Genomic DNA, 18,062 nt, shown 5'->3' on the forward strand with positions numbered 1-18,062 from the left:
TAAATATAATAAAAAATTGATTATTTCTTTTCAACAAAATATAAATATAATAAAATTTTAATATTTCTTTATAATTTTAATATAATTTTACATTTATCTAATATTTTAATTTTAATTATAAATTATGCTCCTAACTTTTCTTAAAGTTCTTGTTTTAATTTCTTTCATCATAAAAATGACGAAGAAAGAATAATATTATATTACATATATATAATTTTCTTCTCCTTCTTGGAGAGCGTGCGTTTATACGGTTGGCCGTTAATGGCGAGTTATTACCGACAATCGTCGCCGGGATGGCCAACGTCGCGTTGTTGTTTACCCTCGGGTCACGTCGATTCCCGACGAAACGCCGTTAATCGATCCCGGGATTAATGGGGGCCGATACCGTTTGGGCGGGCGCCGTTTGAATCCCGACACAGGTGTTAAACTTTTACGAGCAACTGAAAAATGTCTCTGTTCCGTAAATCACTTTAATTGTCGCGCGTGTGCTGCCGCCCATTGCTGCCTGTGAATACTGGGCCGCGGTTTCATTTGTTGTTGTCGCGTGACGTGTTGTCTTATACGTTGAAAAAAAAAAAAATAATAATAAAATAAAAAAAGGAAAAATTTTTTTTTGGAAGAGAAAGTGGAGATGATGAATGGTTGAAAAATACGGAGACACTCTATGCTTTGCATATCAGCAAAATTTGGATTAATTCCGCTTATCGTAATTGTAGGGTTCGCTCGGCAATTTTGTTTCCATTATGATGCGCTGGGCGCCCAATGTCCATGAGCGAGAACGCCCATCGCCACTTGCGACGAAAGGTGCAAACCATCTCGATTAATTAACACTCTTTCGTCTAGTTTCGAAAGGCTGATCGTAACTTTAAAAAAGAAATATGTTTAATAAGTGGAAGAGAAACGATGCTAACTTTCTATTATCCCTTCTTCCAATATTTATTTCTTTCGATCTAACGTTAATGGTTTTTTTTTTTTACAAAGAATCTTTTATATTTTTCCCGCTTATCTTATGATAAAACGTTTTAAAACGAGTACAAAGACCTGCGGTTGTTCCTCGGTAATTTATTCGTGATCGGAGATGACGTTGGACGACCTTGAATGACCTTCAACTATAGACCATTGTATTCGTCTTCAAACGTTCCATTCATATTGATAGGACAAAGAAAGTATTCCGTTTAAAAGAGGCTGACCTTGTTATCTTATCTATACTTGTATCGTTAAATAAAAAAAAAGAAGTGATCGACAATAATTATTTATGCTTGTTCTCGAAAGAGAAAAAAATCGTAAAAATTTATTCTATTAATCTCGTATTATTCGAAAAAAAAAAAAAAAGAATATAATCAGGAGAAGAAAATTTCCGATACGATCGAAACAACGAGAACAATCGATGCCCGAATTGACGATGGTCCAACATGGCGCGCGTCCGAGCGACACACAATCTGACGGGCGCGAATGTTTTTAAATCTCCCCGAGCGACCGATTTATCGCCACTCCCTTTCGAGTTTGCCCGAACGCGCGAACGTTAATTGCGCGACAGAAAATGGCGAGGATGCTCGTTGAAACGATCCGCGGAGCAACACTGTACGTCGAAAGGTGGCCTTGCTTCATCGCGTTCTCAAATTCCTCTTTAAAGTTAAGTTTCCTCTTTCATAAGCGTTCCAGACAAATTTCTCGACTCGATCGATCTTACCGTGCACTCGAAGAGCGAAAGAAATTACATAAAATTATCAAAGAAAAATGGAATCGTGTCAAGAAATACAGGGATCGAATCCGTATTCGCGATGCGGGTACGTATGCACGACAATCGTCTGTGAAAATGAACGAGTATACTTTCGAAAGGTAAAGGCCGAGTCACGAAAATTATCGGGGTAGAAAATGGAATGGACGCGGGTATATTATTCGAACCGGTAGTTAAAGGTGCGGAAGGTCAGGAACGAGGGCGAAGACCTTCGATCGTCGATCGGGAGAGAATAGTCCGCTAGAATTTCGATTCAGCCTTGAAGGTTGCGAAAGACGCGCCACCGGCGGGAATGGCGAGCGTTCGAACAACGATGGCGATAGAAGAAGCGAGGAATCGAACGTTAGAAAGAGCGAATCGGTCGAAAAAGCAACGATCTTGGCGGTGGAGAAGGAAGAAGAGAGGGGGATTGGCGATCGCGGACGAAGGAACGAGAAAGAAGGAAAGGGAAGGACGGAGAGGGGACGGAGGGGGGAGCACGTGGGTGGAGAGAGAGAGAGAGGAGAGAATTAGTGTGTTGTGGATGGGAGTTTGGTATGCGTGAGAGCTCTGGCCGAGCGGATAGCCGGCGTCACGCCACGCGGGCCCACGAAAAGTTATGGTTACTGCCGCCGGTGAACGGGGAAGGGCAGCCAACTAAAAATAATATTACATTTTACGGACAGCCTAATTTCGTCGCAAGGTGGTGGGCCTCCGCGAGAACGGCAGTTTGTTATCGGCGGCTGCTTTCACGAGCCCTCCACAAACGTAGCTAACAACATCCGCTAGACTGATTCTCTAGCTCCCGTAATCGACCACCGGAAAACGTTTGACGAATCTCCTTGCTTCTTTTTTACGTGGCAGACGGGGTTTCGTTAATGATCGTTCCCAAGGGAAACGAGTGTTTTTAAATGGTCGTGATTGCGGAGTACATCTCGTTAATATCGAAATTCCGCGTGTTAATCGCACGACCTTTAAAGGGCATTCTTTTGTCGCGAGCGTTTCAAACCGTTGGCGTTGGCGTGTCTCGCATACCAAGAAATATCGCTGGGAATTTTTTTCGTTAATAAAATAATAAAATTCCTATATATTTAATATCGTCATTTGTAATATCGAAATTATGCTTCACAAAACTGATTTTATAGCGGAGATAAATTCATCGGTACAATAATTATATAATATTTGTACGGAGAACAAATATTGGCATAACCGTTCTAACCGTACCCGAGAAACAAACGGCACGTGGCTACTGGTTGTCAGCCGTGAAGGGCTCTCCGCAATGCTTTCCCCGAGTGGCAGAGGGTCTCGGGTGTGGCATAAAGATGCGAACGCCATCCTTCGGTTTAATGCCGCAACTTCACGAAGTTCGACCGACGGAATTGGTCGGTAATATAGCTCATCCTAGTTACCGTCTCGAGAACAAAGAGCGAAAAGACAGAAAAGATTCCTATTACAACACTCTTATAAACAATTATTCCGTGCACAATCGTTAGGATTAAATCGTTTAAAAATTTCTCTTTATAATTTTTCATCAGATTTAAAAAAATTATCAAATCAAATTCCAAATTAAATAATTCTTAACAATCTCTACGATTTTCCCTTCCTTTTTCTTTTCAATATCCAATTTTCTTCAAAAATTTGCCTTATCCCCACTTTGCTGGAGTCAGAAAGAATTCGAATCCGCCATCAGGTTAGATCTAGTTCCTCGAAGCAGATGCAGCAAGGAGGAGAAGGTAGGCCATTATGGTCGTCATAGCGAGTAGTAGAAAAATTTGGGACAAAGGGGGCAGGTCCTTCCTTCGTGGGAAACACCCTTGCGGCCATAGCCGAAGGCAGTATGGCTCCTCTCTTCCCTGCTCGGTGTGCGTGCCCGTTTCTCTATTCACAGGCGCGGCGAACACAGGGATATAGGCGAAACCGTCTTAGAAAAGATGCGATATCCGGTCCTCTCTGCAGGGCAGGGACGATCGAAAATGTGGGCACAGGGAACGGAACGGGGAACCGTTGTGGAATTCTCTCTTCTCGAGGTGAGAGAGGAGAGGAGTAGTGGTAGTAGTCGCGCCTTGCCACGCGAGGAATCGACACGGCGCTTCGTTAGGTGGCTTGTTTCGCCTCGGCTCGCCACGACATCAGATTTATACCCGTACATGTTAAGTGGTGTGATCGACTATCGCGAGCGTTCCATTAGTAAGGTTCAACGGTCGTCATGCGACTCTCCGCCGCGATTACCGAGCGCGTTCGTTACCATCTCCTTCGCCTGCCCTCCACCATCCTCTCCTCTTCATTCACGAACTGTTATTTATACGAGTGAATCGCGTCTCTTGGTTCGACAAAGGTATATGGAAGGTTGCGAACTAATTAGAGGATCGCGAGGATCTTCTTCGTGGATCTATGAGGTATTTGGGATTTTATGGTACCTGCATGTATCTGGAGATTCAATTTTTACAGGAATTGATGATTTTGTCGACGAAATGTTTAAAAAATTTAAGAATGAAAAAATTTTGAAGACTCGAAGATTGGTAAAATTGGCGCGAAAGAAAAGATGGCGAATCTGGGGGGGGAAAAATGGGAGAGACAATGATTGGTATGCAAAAAGCAATTGATAACCGTGGCCGTTATCAAAGGTTAATTGAGATGATCACTCGCCTGGGAGGTCCGTTATCTAGTCCCAGTGCCCACCTTCGTTTGCTTTACGAACACGCTAACTAACTAACCGGCATTTACATTGCTAATTGCACGGCCATGTGAGTGTAATGGTGGCTAACGTGAACAATGCTTCAAGGGAATTAAACCCTCCCTCTAGATGCACGAACGAACGAACGAACGAGCTTAGCCGTTTCCCACTCGGAAAGAGCCATTCGCATAGATCGACTTCTCTGTATTTTTAAGACCGCCCTGACAAACTTAAACTCGACGCACGAGAAACGCGTGCTTCCGTCGTTTCGCTTCCTTCGATCGAAACGTAATCCTGGACTGTCTGGAAATAGCTTTATTTTTATATAAGATCAACTTTCGATTCATATCGCGCGACTCTCTTTCTCCGACACGACATCGAGTTGGAAAAAGAGAGCGTTATAGAATCGGGGAACAGCTTTCGAATTTGTAACCGTCGATCCAGTTTATCTCTTCGTAACGTTCGTTTCAAACGAAATACGTTTCACAGTATTTGTTATGTTACGTGCACGCGGAGTCCTTGTCGCGGATAGGTGCTCGCTAGAATTATTTCCACCAATGAGGAGAAGGAGGAACCTTCCTTGGCGAATGACCGATGGCAATAAAGATAAAATTTCTTCGACCGTTCAATCTCTCTTCGTCTTTCGCTCAGTTGCTGTCATTCTCTCGCGACCGTCGTTACCGGCGAAAAGTAAACAGTAAAGTAAACGGATAAAATTTCTACGTTCGAATTCAAATTGATTTATAATAATAATAGTGAATCTTCATATATTCAAACTTGCTCAATAGTGAACGTGACTCGCAAAGCTTATAATTATAATTCGTCTTTTCTCTTCGGACGAATTAAATCGAGCGTAATTTTTTGAACCGCGCGAAGCGTTTAATTTAACCGGGCAAGCACGCGAAACAATGTGACCATTTGGTAGGATAATTACGGAGGAAGGCTGGCGCGTTCCGAAGGGGTGACTTGTATCTAGTTTTCGGGATAATCCGGAATGGTGCGGAGGGAAGGGGGCCCGCGTCTTGGATCGTTTTGGAGGGGAGGAAGACGTTTGGAATTTACGATACATAAATATCCGGCGCGACTGTAACTTTTGGAAATCCTTCCGGTGGCACGAGGGAGTGGGGGGTTAAAAATACGAATAGAGAGATACACACTCGCGTGTCGCGTGTGCGGAATAAAGCGGATGAGAGACGCGGACGCGGTTTAATATCCAAACGGAAAATAGCTCGAGATGAAAAAGAATTAATTTCAACGATAGTTTTCTAATTATTCCAAGATGAATTCTACTCGTATGAAATATCTCTGGAAATATGGACGGATGAAATATTTATTATATAAGTAAGTAAGAGCGAGTGTTGTATATTTTATTTTTTTTTTACATCTCTATTTTCACGTCACAATTTTAAAACGTTGTTTTATCGCGAGTTATACGGTATATTTTTATGGTTTACAACATTTCGAGTTGGAATATTTTCGTGTATATATGTGCATAGAAAATAGACAAAACACGGCGTCTATAAATACGGCGACCCGTGCACGACTGTGAACGACGCCGATGAAATTCAGCAGACGTGTGTGCCTGTTAAATACACACACCGGGGCCAATTCGAAAATATACCGATCAATTCCGCGCGGACGACGGGGGAAAAAAAAGGAAGGAAAGAAAGAAAGAAAGAAGAGGGGTGATGGAATCTCGGTAAACATGTGTTCCCGCGTGTAGAACTTCTCCGGCCGAGTACATGACGAATGATAGAAAGTCGAAGAGCGGAGACTGAAATAGACCATTGTGAAGTCACGCGCAACAAGATTCAACTTCGCCTCTAATTTCTCCCGTTATATTTTTTTTTTCACGAGTAAGAGTTAATTCAAATTTGTATATAATATTTTATTCTGGATTAAATTAATTTATTCGAGAATCGTGATTATATGGATTTTAAACTCAGATTTATAATATTTCCATCCATCCATTTGATTCGAATAATAAAATTTTCGTGGGACAAAAATTCAGGAAGGAAGATCGAAGGAATTCATCTCGAATATTTTTCGTTGTTCTCGACACGTAGCGAGCTGCCATTTTCGAATATTATGCTTATATCCGAGTCCATCGGCCCGAATAACTTAATTCGCCGAGGCGAAATCATATGTTTAAAAGTAGGTTTGTCCATCCTCCTTTCCCCTCTATCGTTTTTTCGAATTTCACGTTCCGCTCGAGGCCGTATTCGCAAGGATACCTGCTTCCAGTCCATTCCCCGATGCTAATGCCAAGGGGGCAAAAAAAAAAGAAAACGAGCCTGGATAGAGCAATTTACTCGATCCTTTCCGCGCAACAAATTAAATCGATAATTGATCTTAATTCCCAATCCGATATAAAAAGAAGAAATTATTTAATTCGTAGAAATAAATTTTCCACAAATGCAGGAAATTATTTAAAGCGTTCAAAAAATTCTTCTTCCCGAGTTAAAAATCATATCTGCTCTAAATCCATCTGAATCCGTTCGGTAAGCCGTTTAAGCGGCGCCATTTCCCATAAATTCGGTCGAACAACACGCGAACGCAGACGATGCATTTTTCGGAGCGTGCCAGACGAAATAACGGGTGCCATTTGATAGCGGCATAATAATCTCGGGGCCGGACGCCGGCGTGCCGAAGAAAAGGGGGTTGTACCTAGCTCTATAGCTCCACTGGAGGAGGAGGAGGAGGGGGAGCGAGCGCGCCACTGTATCCTAGGATAAAGTAAGAAGACGCCTACAGTTTACGATGACGCGTAAATATCCCCGGCGTCCCCAACTTTTACGAACCCTTTGCTAGCCGGTATGCGCCGAACAGGGTTGGGGAGGGGTGTAGCGTGCTCGAGGGGGGGGGGATAGGAGTTTGCGGTGACTGGGCAGGGCCTTTATACACTGCTATCCCGCCACTTTACTCGGGGCTTTAACTCTTGCGCCGCTCGCGGCCGCCGAATAAAACATCGCAGCCGAGGAAAACTTCGCGCGATACCTTTTTCTTTCGAACGCGCTTTTTCCTCCCGTCTTCCTCCGTCCTTTTCACAAACCCGCCGCGTCTATGACGTCGCGGTGCATTATGCCCGAGCTTCTTTCATCCGCGTTTCGAAACCGTAACGACCGGGTTATTCTTCTTTCAACGAGTTTGTTTTTATGCTCCGAGTGCCGCAATTCTTTCGAGGAATTCTTATGCGCGTTGAAAAGAATTTTAGCGTGACGCGGTAACGTAGGTATCTTGGTGATCGATGGGGATATTTAAAGACGTTCGAATATTATGAAAGTACAAATAACCGTACGTTACGTTGCGATCGATTTGTAACCGACTTTGTTCTAAATATAAATGCCAGAGATTGGAGAAATGGGAAATATCGGAACGAACGTAACGTCGTAATCGTATTCGGTGTATCCGTGTAGTAGACGGTCGGCAGTCAAAGTCGCGTTTCGAAACTCCTCTCGTTTCGTTTGGTAAATGGCAAAATCGATACGCGGACGGGGATTAATTCCACAGATTGACGTCCAATTCCTCCGCTTTTCAAATTTTTCGTATCTCCTGTCCGCCGTAGAGAGAGCAAGCAATTCAACATCGTGCACGGAGACATTGTGTTCACGGTCACGCCGTGTCGCGCCGCCGCCACTCTTTCCCTGATTTATCGCAATGCTTATTTGTGGGCCGTTTCATCGCCGACCAACTTATCTCGCGGCGCACGGTCGTTAAAAAGGAGAGGGGGGGGGGAGAATAAGCGCGCCGTGACACCGGATACATTTTTGCCTAGCTCTCCGACTTTCGACCGTTCTATCGTGTATTTGCTTCTTTCTGCGTGCACGTAACGCGATATTCTTCGTATTTCAACTTGCGATTTTCTTTCGCGTAATATTTACATGATAAATAAAGTGCCTAAAAAATTATAAATTAATCGCTTCTTTATCGCGAGTTGGGAACCACTGAGTCAGTAGACCACCGAAACTAAGTTTTATATACTAGAACTGCTATACGAATAACGTGGATATAGACGTTTCCAGCGTTATTATGTCGTTTCCACCAATTTCTCCAGACAGTCTAGATGGCTCCCGGATGCGACTCGACGTATATATATATATATACGAAATGTTCAGTGAGTGCCGAAATTATATCGACGACGCACATGCTTTTATATCTCACGCATTTCCTCTTTTCTATTGTTCTGTTGAATAGGGAGCAAGAATACGTTTGATACAATTGGGTACAATATTTTTTCCTTTTTTCAAGAAAGAACTCTATCACTGTTCTTTTCTGACGAGTTTGAATTATCGCTTCATTATTGCACCGCGTTCAGCGACACAAAAACTCATTTGAAATCCCTGTACACGCGGCCTCCACTATGTTGCGCAAACATGAACCGCTCGGAGACGTGACTGCGTGGCAAACAAGAGTGGCACGCGCTGCACGTGTAACGTCGATCCGCGTATATACCGAGTGCCCTCTCCAATGTACTCTCGAAACTATAATTAGAAACTCGTGATACATAGAAGTACACGGAAACGAGAGATATTATCTCGAAGCTGTCAAAATCCTCGTTGTTCAATTTTTATTACGCGTAAGTAAAATTTAAATAAAATCTTTGCATCCAGTCGATATTCATCATTTTGATTTTGAAGGGGAGGTGAACGGATCGTTCGTTAATGCCCAATGATTGTCAATGGTAACGAGCGGTAATCGATGGCGAGTCGTTTAAATGCGCATCGGGTACGAATTTATTAGGCTATTTGAAAATACCGTGATAAAAGACAGAAGAGGGTAGTGGAAGAGAGAGTGAAGGGAGGCTGCGTAAGGATATTTCGAGGAGAAGGGGGGTAGTGGATATAAGGAACGGGGAGCGGGCAACCCCTTATAAGGGGTAGGAAGCAATTATAACACTAAATTAAGGGCGAGGAAAATTTGGCAATTAGGGGGATTTCAAAAGGGATAAAGTTGCAAGATGGCCGTTTTTCTTACGCCAGATTCTTCGTAGGGTAAAAGAGAAACTTTCGTGACGTCACGAGAGTACCTCGGGCCAAATTGTTCATATTTTATTCCATGTTTCTGCGATAGAGATAATCCGTGAAAAGTTTTCAACGATAAAAGAAATTCATCCAAAAAAAAGGAAAATAAAAATATATTTATTTTTAATATAAAAACAAATATTATCATTTCTCCTAGTAAAAGAACTATTGACTGATCAAACCGTTACTGTGATATCCATATTGAAATACATTTTCCCGTCTTGAGGTTTCTCAACAACTGTCTATTAATGTATATAAAAAGTAATCAAATTTTTATAGAATAATACACATAATAAATATTTTATATAAAATGTATGAAATAACAATGACCGCATTAAAAGAAAGAAATAATCCAACCTAAAATTCTTTTCTTATAAGTACAACAATTTGCGATTTATCGTAATTTTAATGACGAAAAAGAAATTTATTCCCCCAAAAATTATCAATTTAAAATAATCATCAATTGAAATACGCATTAATTTCGTAATAATAATACGTATATAAAGATACAGAGAAAGTAACTATTAAAGTAAATTATATAAGGAGGGGATCCATTTTATTTTTCGAATAAAATATTTCTTCTTACGTAATTACGAAAAGATACACCCAAAAGAGCGAGTTACATGCATTACGATATTTCAGATGTAGAACGTACGTTGCGAGCCGCAGAAACGCGATGATGCTTTACGCGCCGCTGTCCGTCACGATGGCTCACGGAACCCTGCTCGAGTCCCCCTAAGCGCTGCGAATATATATATATATATCTCTCTGTTTGGATTACGCCGGACTACCAATACGATCGAGCGCGCACGACAGAGACAAGTAGATAAAGAGAGACAGAGAGCGAGTAATACTAGATACGCGAGAGAGAGAAAGAAAGAAACAGAGTACGAATAATGCTAGACACAGGAAAGAGAGAGAGAGAGATAAGAGAGAAGGAAAGTATGGAGTAGAAGAGAAGAAAGAGGATAGACAGAGGCGAGTGGTAGGGAGGATAGTAGGTGGTAGAAATGGCGGTGTCGGTGGGTGGGATGGTCGAACCACGACAGGGGGGTGGCGTGGAGGTCGACGCGTGCGGGCATTGCGATCCGTCAGAGCGGGTAAACCGAAAACATAAATTTAATAGGTTTCACCCCCTTCTTCGAGCTTTATGGCGCCACCGAATTTCCCATTAAATAAACAAGCGCAATGTTCATTACGGGACACCGGATCTCTCCGTGCGACCGATCGTGCGCCGCGCTGTATACGCGCGCTATCGTAGATTATGTTACGTAGATGCATCTAGGGCTTAGACCGCAGCTTGCGGTTTCCGGATACGTATACGTGGGTATACGTATGGATGTGCGAGCAACCTGTATACCCCTTCCCTAAATTGAACGTAAGGGGCAGAGAATTGCCCGTCTCTTTTCTCAATTCGTTTCCAATATCGTTGTCTCTTTTTTTTTTTTCTCGTAAGATCGAAGAAAGTCTCGCAGTTTCTGAAAACAATTGCAACAATTGTTTTTATGGATAATAATAACCAGATCCCAATTGTGAGAGAAATATGGTAATTTATTTTTCTTTTTGCCTCGATGAGAAAAATAAAAAATAAAAAATTAAAAAAATCAATTTCATCTTTTTATCAGGAGAATCGTATTTGACAAACGTATTTTTATTTAAAAAAAAATTATACGAATTAAATTTTTCTCCAAAATCGAATTTTTATCTTGTTTATTTTCACGGAATTCGTTTCACGCACGAATTATGCAATAAGGTGTCATCAGGGGATGTAGGTACGGATTTGGTGAAAAGCTTGCGCGATACACACACAAATAGGAGGAGGAGGGGGGGAGGATCCTCGATTTCGAATTTTCCAAAACAGAGCCGAAATCGTCACGCGAATCGAAATGCCCGAATCGCAATTCCATTGGATTTTTTCGTGTTTTTTTTCCTTTTTTTTTTGTCACCGTGCCGGCGCGTAATCTCTTTTTCCACGATGGTCCTCCTCTCTATCGGAAACGCATAGTGATGGTCCGCGCGCGCGGACGGCTACGCGAAACACTGTAACTCCTGCTTGCTGATAATTAGCGCATCCATCAGCCGCAGCAAGCCGCCAGCTAATGCCGATCGTACGTTATCGTTATCACGGTCTCCCCATTTTGTCCCACCGCCGCTCTCTCTCTCTGCCGCTATACCACTCTCCGCCCCACCCCCCGAACCCCCTCTATATTTGTACGCGGTCCGTACGCGACCCACAAGCAGCGACACCATCACCGATCCACCCTTTATCTCTATCTCTATCTCTCTCTCACACTCCTGTTCCTCTCCTCTCCACCTCCTCTCTCTCTCTCTCTCTCAGGCTGGCTCCCTCCGCCTTCGATCCTATATCGGCAAGCCAACGCATGAGCTGTCGATACGACCAATAATCTAATAACCAGTCACCGGCAATGTGCCGTAAGTCACCGGTCTGCGGATTTTCACTTCAAGGGAATACCAATAACGTGTTCCCCTTTTGAATTATCAATTCATTCGTAGGCCGGACGAAGGAAAGTACGAGGCTCGTGCAAACGGCCTTCGATCGGGGGATATGAGATTTCTGATTTACAATCATCGCGCATTACAGATCCGTCCACGCGGCGGATTCTGAAAATCGCGAAATCACGTTGAAAATTGGACGAGAAGTAGGAATGGATATTTGGAAAGAGGATCGAATAGAAAAAAAGTTAACCTTTAACCGGATAACGGAGACTCGTTTTTTAGAATTCAAGGATGAAAAAAAAGAAAAGCATACGGGAAGGAAAAACGAGTAAAAAAGAGAGTGATTGGGGCTCTATCGCAGACCGCTTTATTCCGAACGATCGTCGAATCTCGTGGCATTGTAACGTCCCTCTGGCCGTGCAAAAAAAAAAAAAAAAGAATAAAAGCACACAGCCCTGGTCGTTGCTGTCTTTTTTTTTTTTCCCCCCTTCCCGTTCCTAAAAATCATAGAGAGTCCATCGAAGGGCGAATTACAGGATCGCGATAGCGCGCGCACACAACGCAGTGCATGCGCGCATCTCACGGCCGCGAGCCGCCAAATGATCCAGAACACCGGTGGGAATTGGTTCAGCGTCGAGGTGGAGTGGGGGGAGGGGAGGCGAGAGGGGTGGGGAGGGCCACAGCAGCGTTATAACTAACCGAGTTGATCTACGACCTGTTTAGTAGTTCTATATCAGCGCTGCACCATGCTTCGGTACACGCAATCGAATTGCCTCCTCCTCTGCCGATAATATCTGACTTAAGTAGGTAACCATCGGCGCGCGTTTGCCCGCGTTGAATACACGTCGGTACACGTACGTGTACGCCCACGTGTGCGTGCACCGATATAGGGAAGGGAGCTCTCCGTGCACGTGCGCAAATAACCGGAATATGGATGACAGAGACAACAGCGGGCAGCCAAGAAAGAAGTTGTTCGTAGATGCTAGATTATCCTTATAGCCGAGTAACGTTTGCGCCTCGTGTAAAATGGCTCTGTTTGGTTTAACGCATGGCGGAGACCCCCCTCTCCTCTCAGTTTCGTTGCTCGCATTATACTTTCAATAGGTTTGGTTTACGATCGTGACTAACTAAGCCCGGTTACACGATAAACGAGTTAATGATTGATGTAACCGAACAATCGTAACTCGAGCCAGGAGTTGAAATTGATTATACCTATTCTGTTATTGCGGTGAGTTACAAGCGGCGAGGCGCATGCGCATAATTGCCGCGCGTTCCGAGTCCGACTCGACTATTGAAATTTCCCCATTTCGCGCGATTAACTTAATCCTTTCCGCCGCGACCGTTCTACCGTGTCTCCACCGTCCATTTCCTAATTTTATATATTTCAATCATATTTCGACGACAAACAATCGATATCTCGATCTAGTGCAGTATCGATAAAACGTTAAACTCAATCGTATGAAATCGAAAGTAAATCGAGACTCGATAAAATTTTTTTACCAAAAACCACACAGGGCCATTGTTATCCTCACGATCCTAATACAAAAAAATATTTTTCTCAAATCTGGAAAAGAAACCATCGAATCTCTGACCGGCCGTCATTTTCACTTTACGAGAGATTGAATGCATAACGAGGGGAAGGAGATTAAACGCGTAGCATCGTTGAAACACGGCACGCATTTGTCGATGTCTAATAGAATATTAACGAACACAATCCGGGCCGTTGCCCGCGCGTGCAAAATGCATTCAGTAGCTCATCGATCGACGTTTCATCACGCGCCAGCGAAATCGGTTGCGAAATGAAAAACAAGCGGCAGGAGGGGGGGGGGGCGGTCGGAGGAACCGTGTGACAGGGACGAAAGGAGGGGGACGCGGCGAAAGAGTGGGAGGGGACAAAGGGTGGATCGTTAATTGTTTAATCCCGTCCGATTGGCTTTCGATATTTTTAAATATGAATCCTCGATCTAGAAATTGAACTATCCCGATAGAGAATTGCGCTTCCGTAAAAATATATATATATCGCCGTCGAGGAGGCGGCCAATGGCTAAATACGATTTATAGCTTCATTTATGACAGGAAGGCAGGAGTTATTCTCATTGGCTCCCTGGATTTTAAAATGTGTATCCACCGGATCGATCGCCTCGGTGGTGGCCCCGTCGCGCTTTTGCATTATACGCGTTGCTTAAACATTTCCATCCTGGATTCACTGGTGTTCGAGATCACTTTTCACCCGAATAATTCAAAAAATTTGACATCTCTTATTATTATTATTATTTTTATATATTCACGCGATTTACTTTCTCTCCTTTATTACAAGAAAAGTATTCTTCTCGAATACACGCTATTTAAATATAGAAATTAAATTTTTTAATTTCAACATTTATCAAGTTTTCGATTTTTGTATGATATTTATTCGAATTTATTCGCGATTGATTTTTGGATTTACTGGTGTTCGAGATCACTTTTCACCCGAATAATTCAAAAAATTTAACATCTCTTATTATTATTATTATTATTTTTATATATCCACGCGATACTTTTTCTCCTTTATTACTCGAGAAAAGTATTCTTCTCGAATACACGCTATTTATAATATAGAAATTAAATTTTTTAATTTCAACATTTATCAAGTTTTCGATTTTTGTAATGATATGATATTTATTCGAATTTATTCGCGATTGATTTTTGGATTTACTGGTTGTCGAGATCACTTTTCACCCGAATAATTCAAAAAATTTGACATCTCTTATTATTATTATTATTTTTATATATCCACGCGATACTTTTTCTCCTTTATTACAAGAAAAGTATTCTTCTCGAATACACGCTATTTAAATATAGAAATTAAATTTTTTAATTTCAACGAATGCATTTATCAAATTTTTGTATGATATTTATTCGAATTTATTCGCGATTGATTTTAATCTCCATAGTTGGAGTGAATCAGAATCCTCATGCAGAATTTTCTCTCTGTCACAGGTAAGGAAGATATTGCTAAGCCACATTGGACATGGTTGCAAGGTGAGTTGTGCTTCCTTCAAACTCGATTAAAGTTTAGAAGACGTTTCTCCAGGCTTCTCGATATAAAGGATTACCAGCCAACTCGTTCTGCTGACACTATTTTTGTCGATACTGTTCCGGATGAAACGAATTCGTTTTTCATGGATCGAATAAATTTCAATTCCTCTTCCAAGCAAATACTATGAATAAATCACGGAAAAAATTATAAAATTGAAGACGTCAAATTTTATTTACAGAAAACAGTGTCCACGAAATAAGTTGTTAGCAATTCGAAAGTAAAAAAAAGTGGACGGATTCGAAAGTTTCGCGGGAAGAATTCGGAGATTTATTCGGGGCGAGGCGCACAGATGCCGTTCCGTCCACCCCCTCGGATTTCTTCGAATTTCGAGCGTAAACGGCACATTCCCTCCCGACCGCGGGAGACACTCGTTTCCAAGAATAAAAGAGTCGTGGGGTGAATTTTCATCGTGTCGTGAGTGCTCCTCGAACCGTCTCCTCCCCCCTTCTCCCCCCCTTTCCACTCTACCCTCTAAACGAGAGTACAAGAAGTATCGCGAAGAACAGCTGCGAGCGTCGACTTGACAGCGCGACGGGAGCGAAAAACCATCCTGTGCGTGTTTCTCTTTTTCTTGAAAAATAGGGTGGAACGTGGGAGGGGGGGAAAAAAAACAAGGGAGAAAAAGGTTGGCCGCAAAAGAACGTGCAGAGGTCGTGCTGGAGAGAGAGGAGGAGGGGGAAAGAGGCTGGAGAAGGAGAGAGAGAGAGAGGAGAATACAGAACGATGCCTTCGAGGGTGATCAATAAATATTGGCTCTCGGGGGTGAAATTGGGGGTAGCCGTGTAGGGAGGGTGAGAGGAAGGACAGTCGTGCTGCTGCGGTTGCCGCCCCTTTCCTACGGCACACGACGTATGGCAGATATAACCACTTGGTACAGGCAATGGAGAATCGCTCATGGGCCGTAATTCCCTCAGACTTTCTGATCGATACCCACTTTAGGCCATCCCGCCAAGGAAAACGCGGAAAACCGAACGCACAACTGTGATGGAGAGGGAGAAGGAGGAGGAGAGGCCGTAAAAATTTACCGATGTGGTGTATCATCGCTATACACTCGCCATAAGTCGAAACCTATATGGCAACTCTCCGTGGAATAGATATACGTTGCATCGATATCAGACAACGCGCATACGTGCGCCGATTCAATGGGAATATTCCCTTGATTGCGAGTCCCCGACGCACGGGGATCCCGTGCGATGAAAACGATCGTGCCGCCCCCTATACGCTCGCTCCGGTGGCAACGAAGGGTCAGAAACCGAATGGTTAATTGCCGGTTAATTCCACAAAGAATCGCAGTTTTAAGGGACAACCGTAGTCCGATGGACGACGGCTCACGAAGGATTAAATTGGGTCGATACGAAGATCGCTATGCGATGCAAGCATTCTCGATTATTCCTTTAAGCTCCGTTAACGTTGAATATTCGTGCAACTAAAATATCGAAACATTTAATCAATATTTCACGAGTAAAAAATTAACGAATTTATTGTATATAAACACGTATGTAATGAATCAAAAATGGATAATCTTTCTCTTGAGAAATTGCTTACTTCATAGCTCGTGGAATCATTGGAGAAAAGTGAAGGGATTAATTCGCGACGGTCGGGTAAGAGAAACATCTCGATTCCTCTCAATTGTCTGCCGTCCCGCGCTAAATAGAAATCCTCGTAGCTTGTGGAGAGGTTTCCGTGAATTCGGTTAGAATTTGGATGAGGAAACTGGATGCTTTCCGAGGCGTGAAATGGCTGCGTTAACCGCTTGCACGAGCTGAAACCCCGAACCGAGCGCAAGGAAAGGGGCGGGCCGCTTTCCTCTTCCTTCTCCCCCCTCCTCTCCTACTCCACGGCCTTCTCCTTTCCCTTCGCACGCCGCTATCTCTTCCACAAAATATATATATATATATATTATATATCTCTTTCTTCGTTTCCCTTATTCTTCTGTTCTTTTAAAGGCTTCCGTCCAGAGACAACGTTGTTTAGTAATACCATGCTTCAGACTGCAGGAGGGTCATAATAGAATTTATACCTTTTTTTCTTTCATTCTTTATTATTCACCGCTTTATTGTATAATCTACAATTGGTGATTTTTAGCGTTAATAATTAATAATTTTAAAATAATTATTTTATCGAATATATAAATTCGTGTTATAGTTATTTCATTTCGTATAATTTCAAGTTGTATGAATGTATCATTTATGTATAATTTATTGGATATTACAATATTGATTCTCTTTTCACGGTATTATCGACTTTCTTCAAAGTCGTAAAACAAACGTGTCTATCCTGGAATAAGAATACGCGACACTTTATGCACCCTCTAGAAATTCAGCCAACGACGAGACACAACCCCCCCCCCTCCCCCTACTCTCATATTTATTAACTATAAATTGAGAATATTATCCCATTTGAAATTCACGCAAGAATATCTCATCCGGAATAAACGGATCCAGTTTGCCAAACACATCCCTCGAAACACCGCCACCCCGAGAACGAGATAATCTTGCTCCCCCTCCCCCTCCACTCTTCCTCGCCAACGTTTTCTTTGTTCCGCGAGTATTTTCCGACTGGGTCGCGCGCTCGAACGCAGAGGATAAGGTAATATCGTCGTACAGATCTCAGCAAAGGTATAAGACGAGAGTTATGCGGCCCGCTATGCGCGAGGGAATCGTAGATCAGCGGCGGCGGCACGTCTGCAGGGACGTGGAAGCGAACGTGAACGAAAGAGCGGAGAACTACCGCCATCATCCAACCCCCTTTTCGTTTCATCCCACGACCCCACCTTTCTTCCAAACCAACCCCTCCCTCCTTCTCGCTCCCTCCTCCTCCTCTTTCTTTCTTTGTCTCTTTCTCTCGGCATTCGTACCTATCTCGCTATCTTGGAGACCCAGCCACGGCTCTCTCTCTCTCTCTCTCCACTCTGTGCTCCACGTCTTTGCACGCTTATACGGGGTGTGAAATAAATAAAAAAATTTCTCCGGATAATCGAGAAAATATTCAATTTGATATTAATTCATATCTGTCGTAATTAATAAAAAGACACAAAGTTCCAAATTTTTTATAATATAATAAAAAATGCGAAATGAAATTTGTCTTATCTTTGTTATTTCTCCGGATAATCGA

General features: G+C 42.8%; 1 protein-coding gene across 4 annotated transcripts in view; it reads left to right on the forward strand.

The window, feature by feature from the left end:
* Ubx (ultrabithorax) overlaps positions 1-18,062 on the forward strand; it is a 146,609-nt gene that overhangs the window by 52,944 nt on the left and 75,603 nt on the right. For 2 of the 4 annotated variants that reach the window (XM_016916906.2, XM_026445701.1), the window contains exon 4: positions 14,849-14,890. In XM_016916906.2, the coding sequence (XP_016772395.1) occupies positions 14,849-14,890 (42 nt within the window). 4 annotated transcript variants of the gene reach the window in all.

The sequence above is a fragment of the Apis mellifera genome, linkage group LG16, assembly GCF_003254395.2.
Source record: "Apis mellifera strain DH4 linkage group LG16, Amel_HAv3.1, whole genome shotgun sequence".
NCBI classification, from domain to species: domain Eukaryota; kingdom Metazoa; phylum Arthropoda; class Insecta; order Hymenoptera; family Apidae; genus Apis; species Apis mellifera.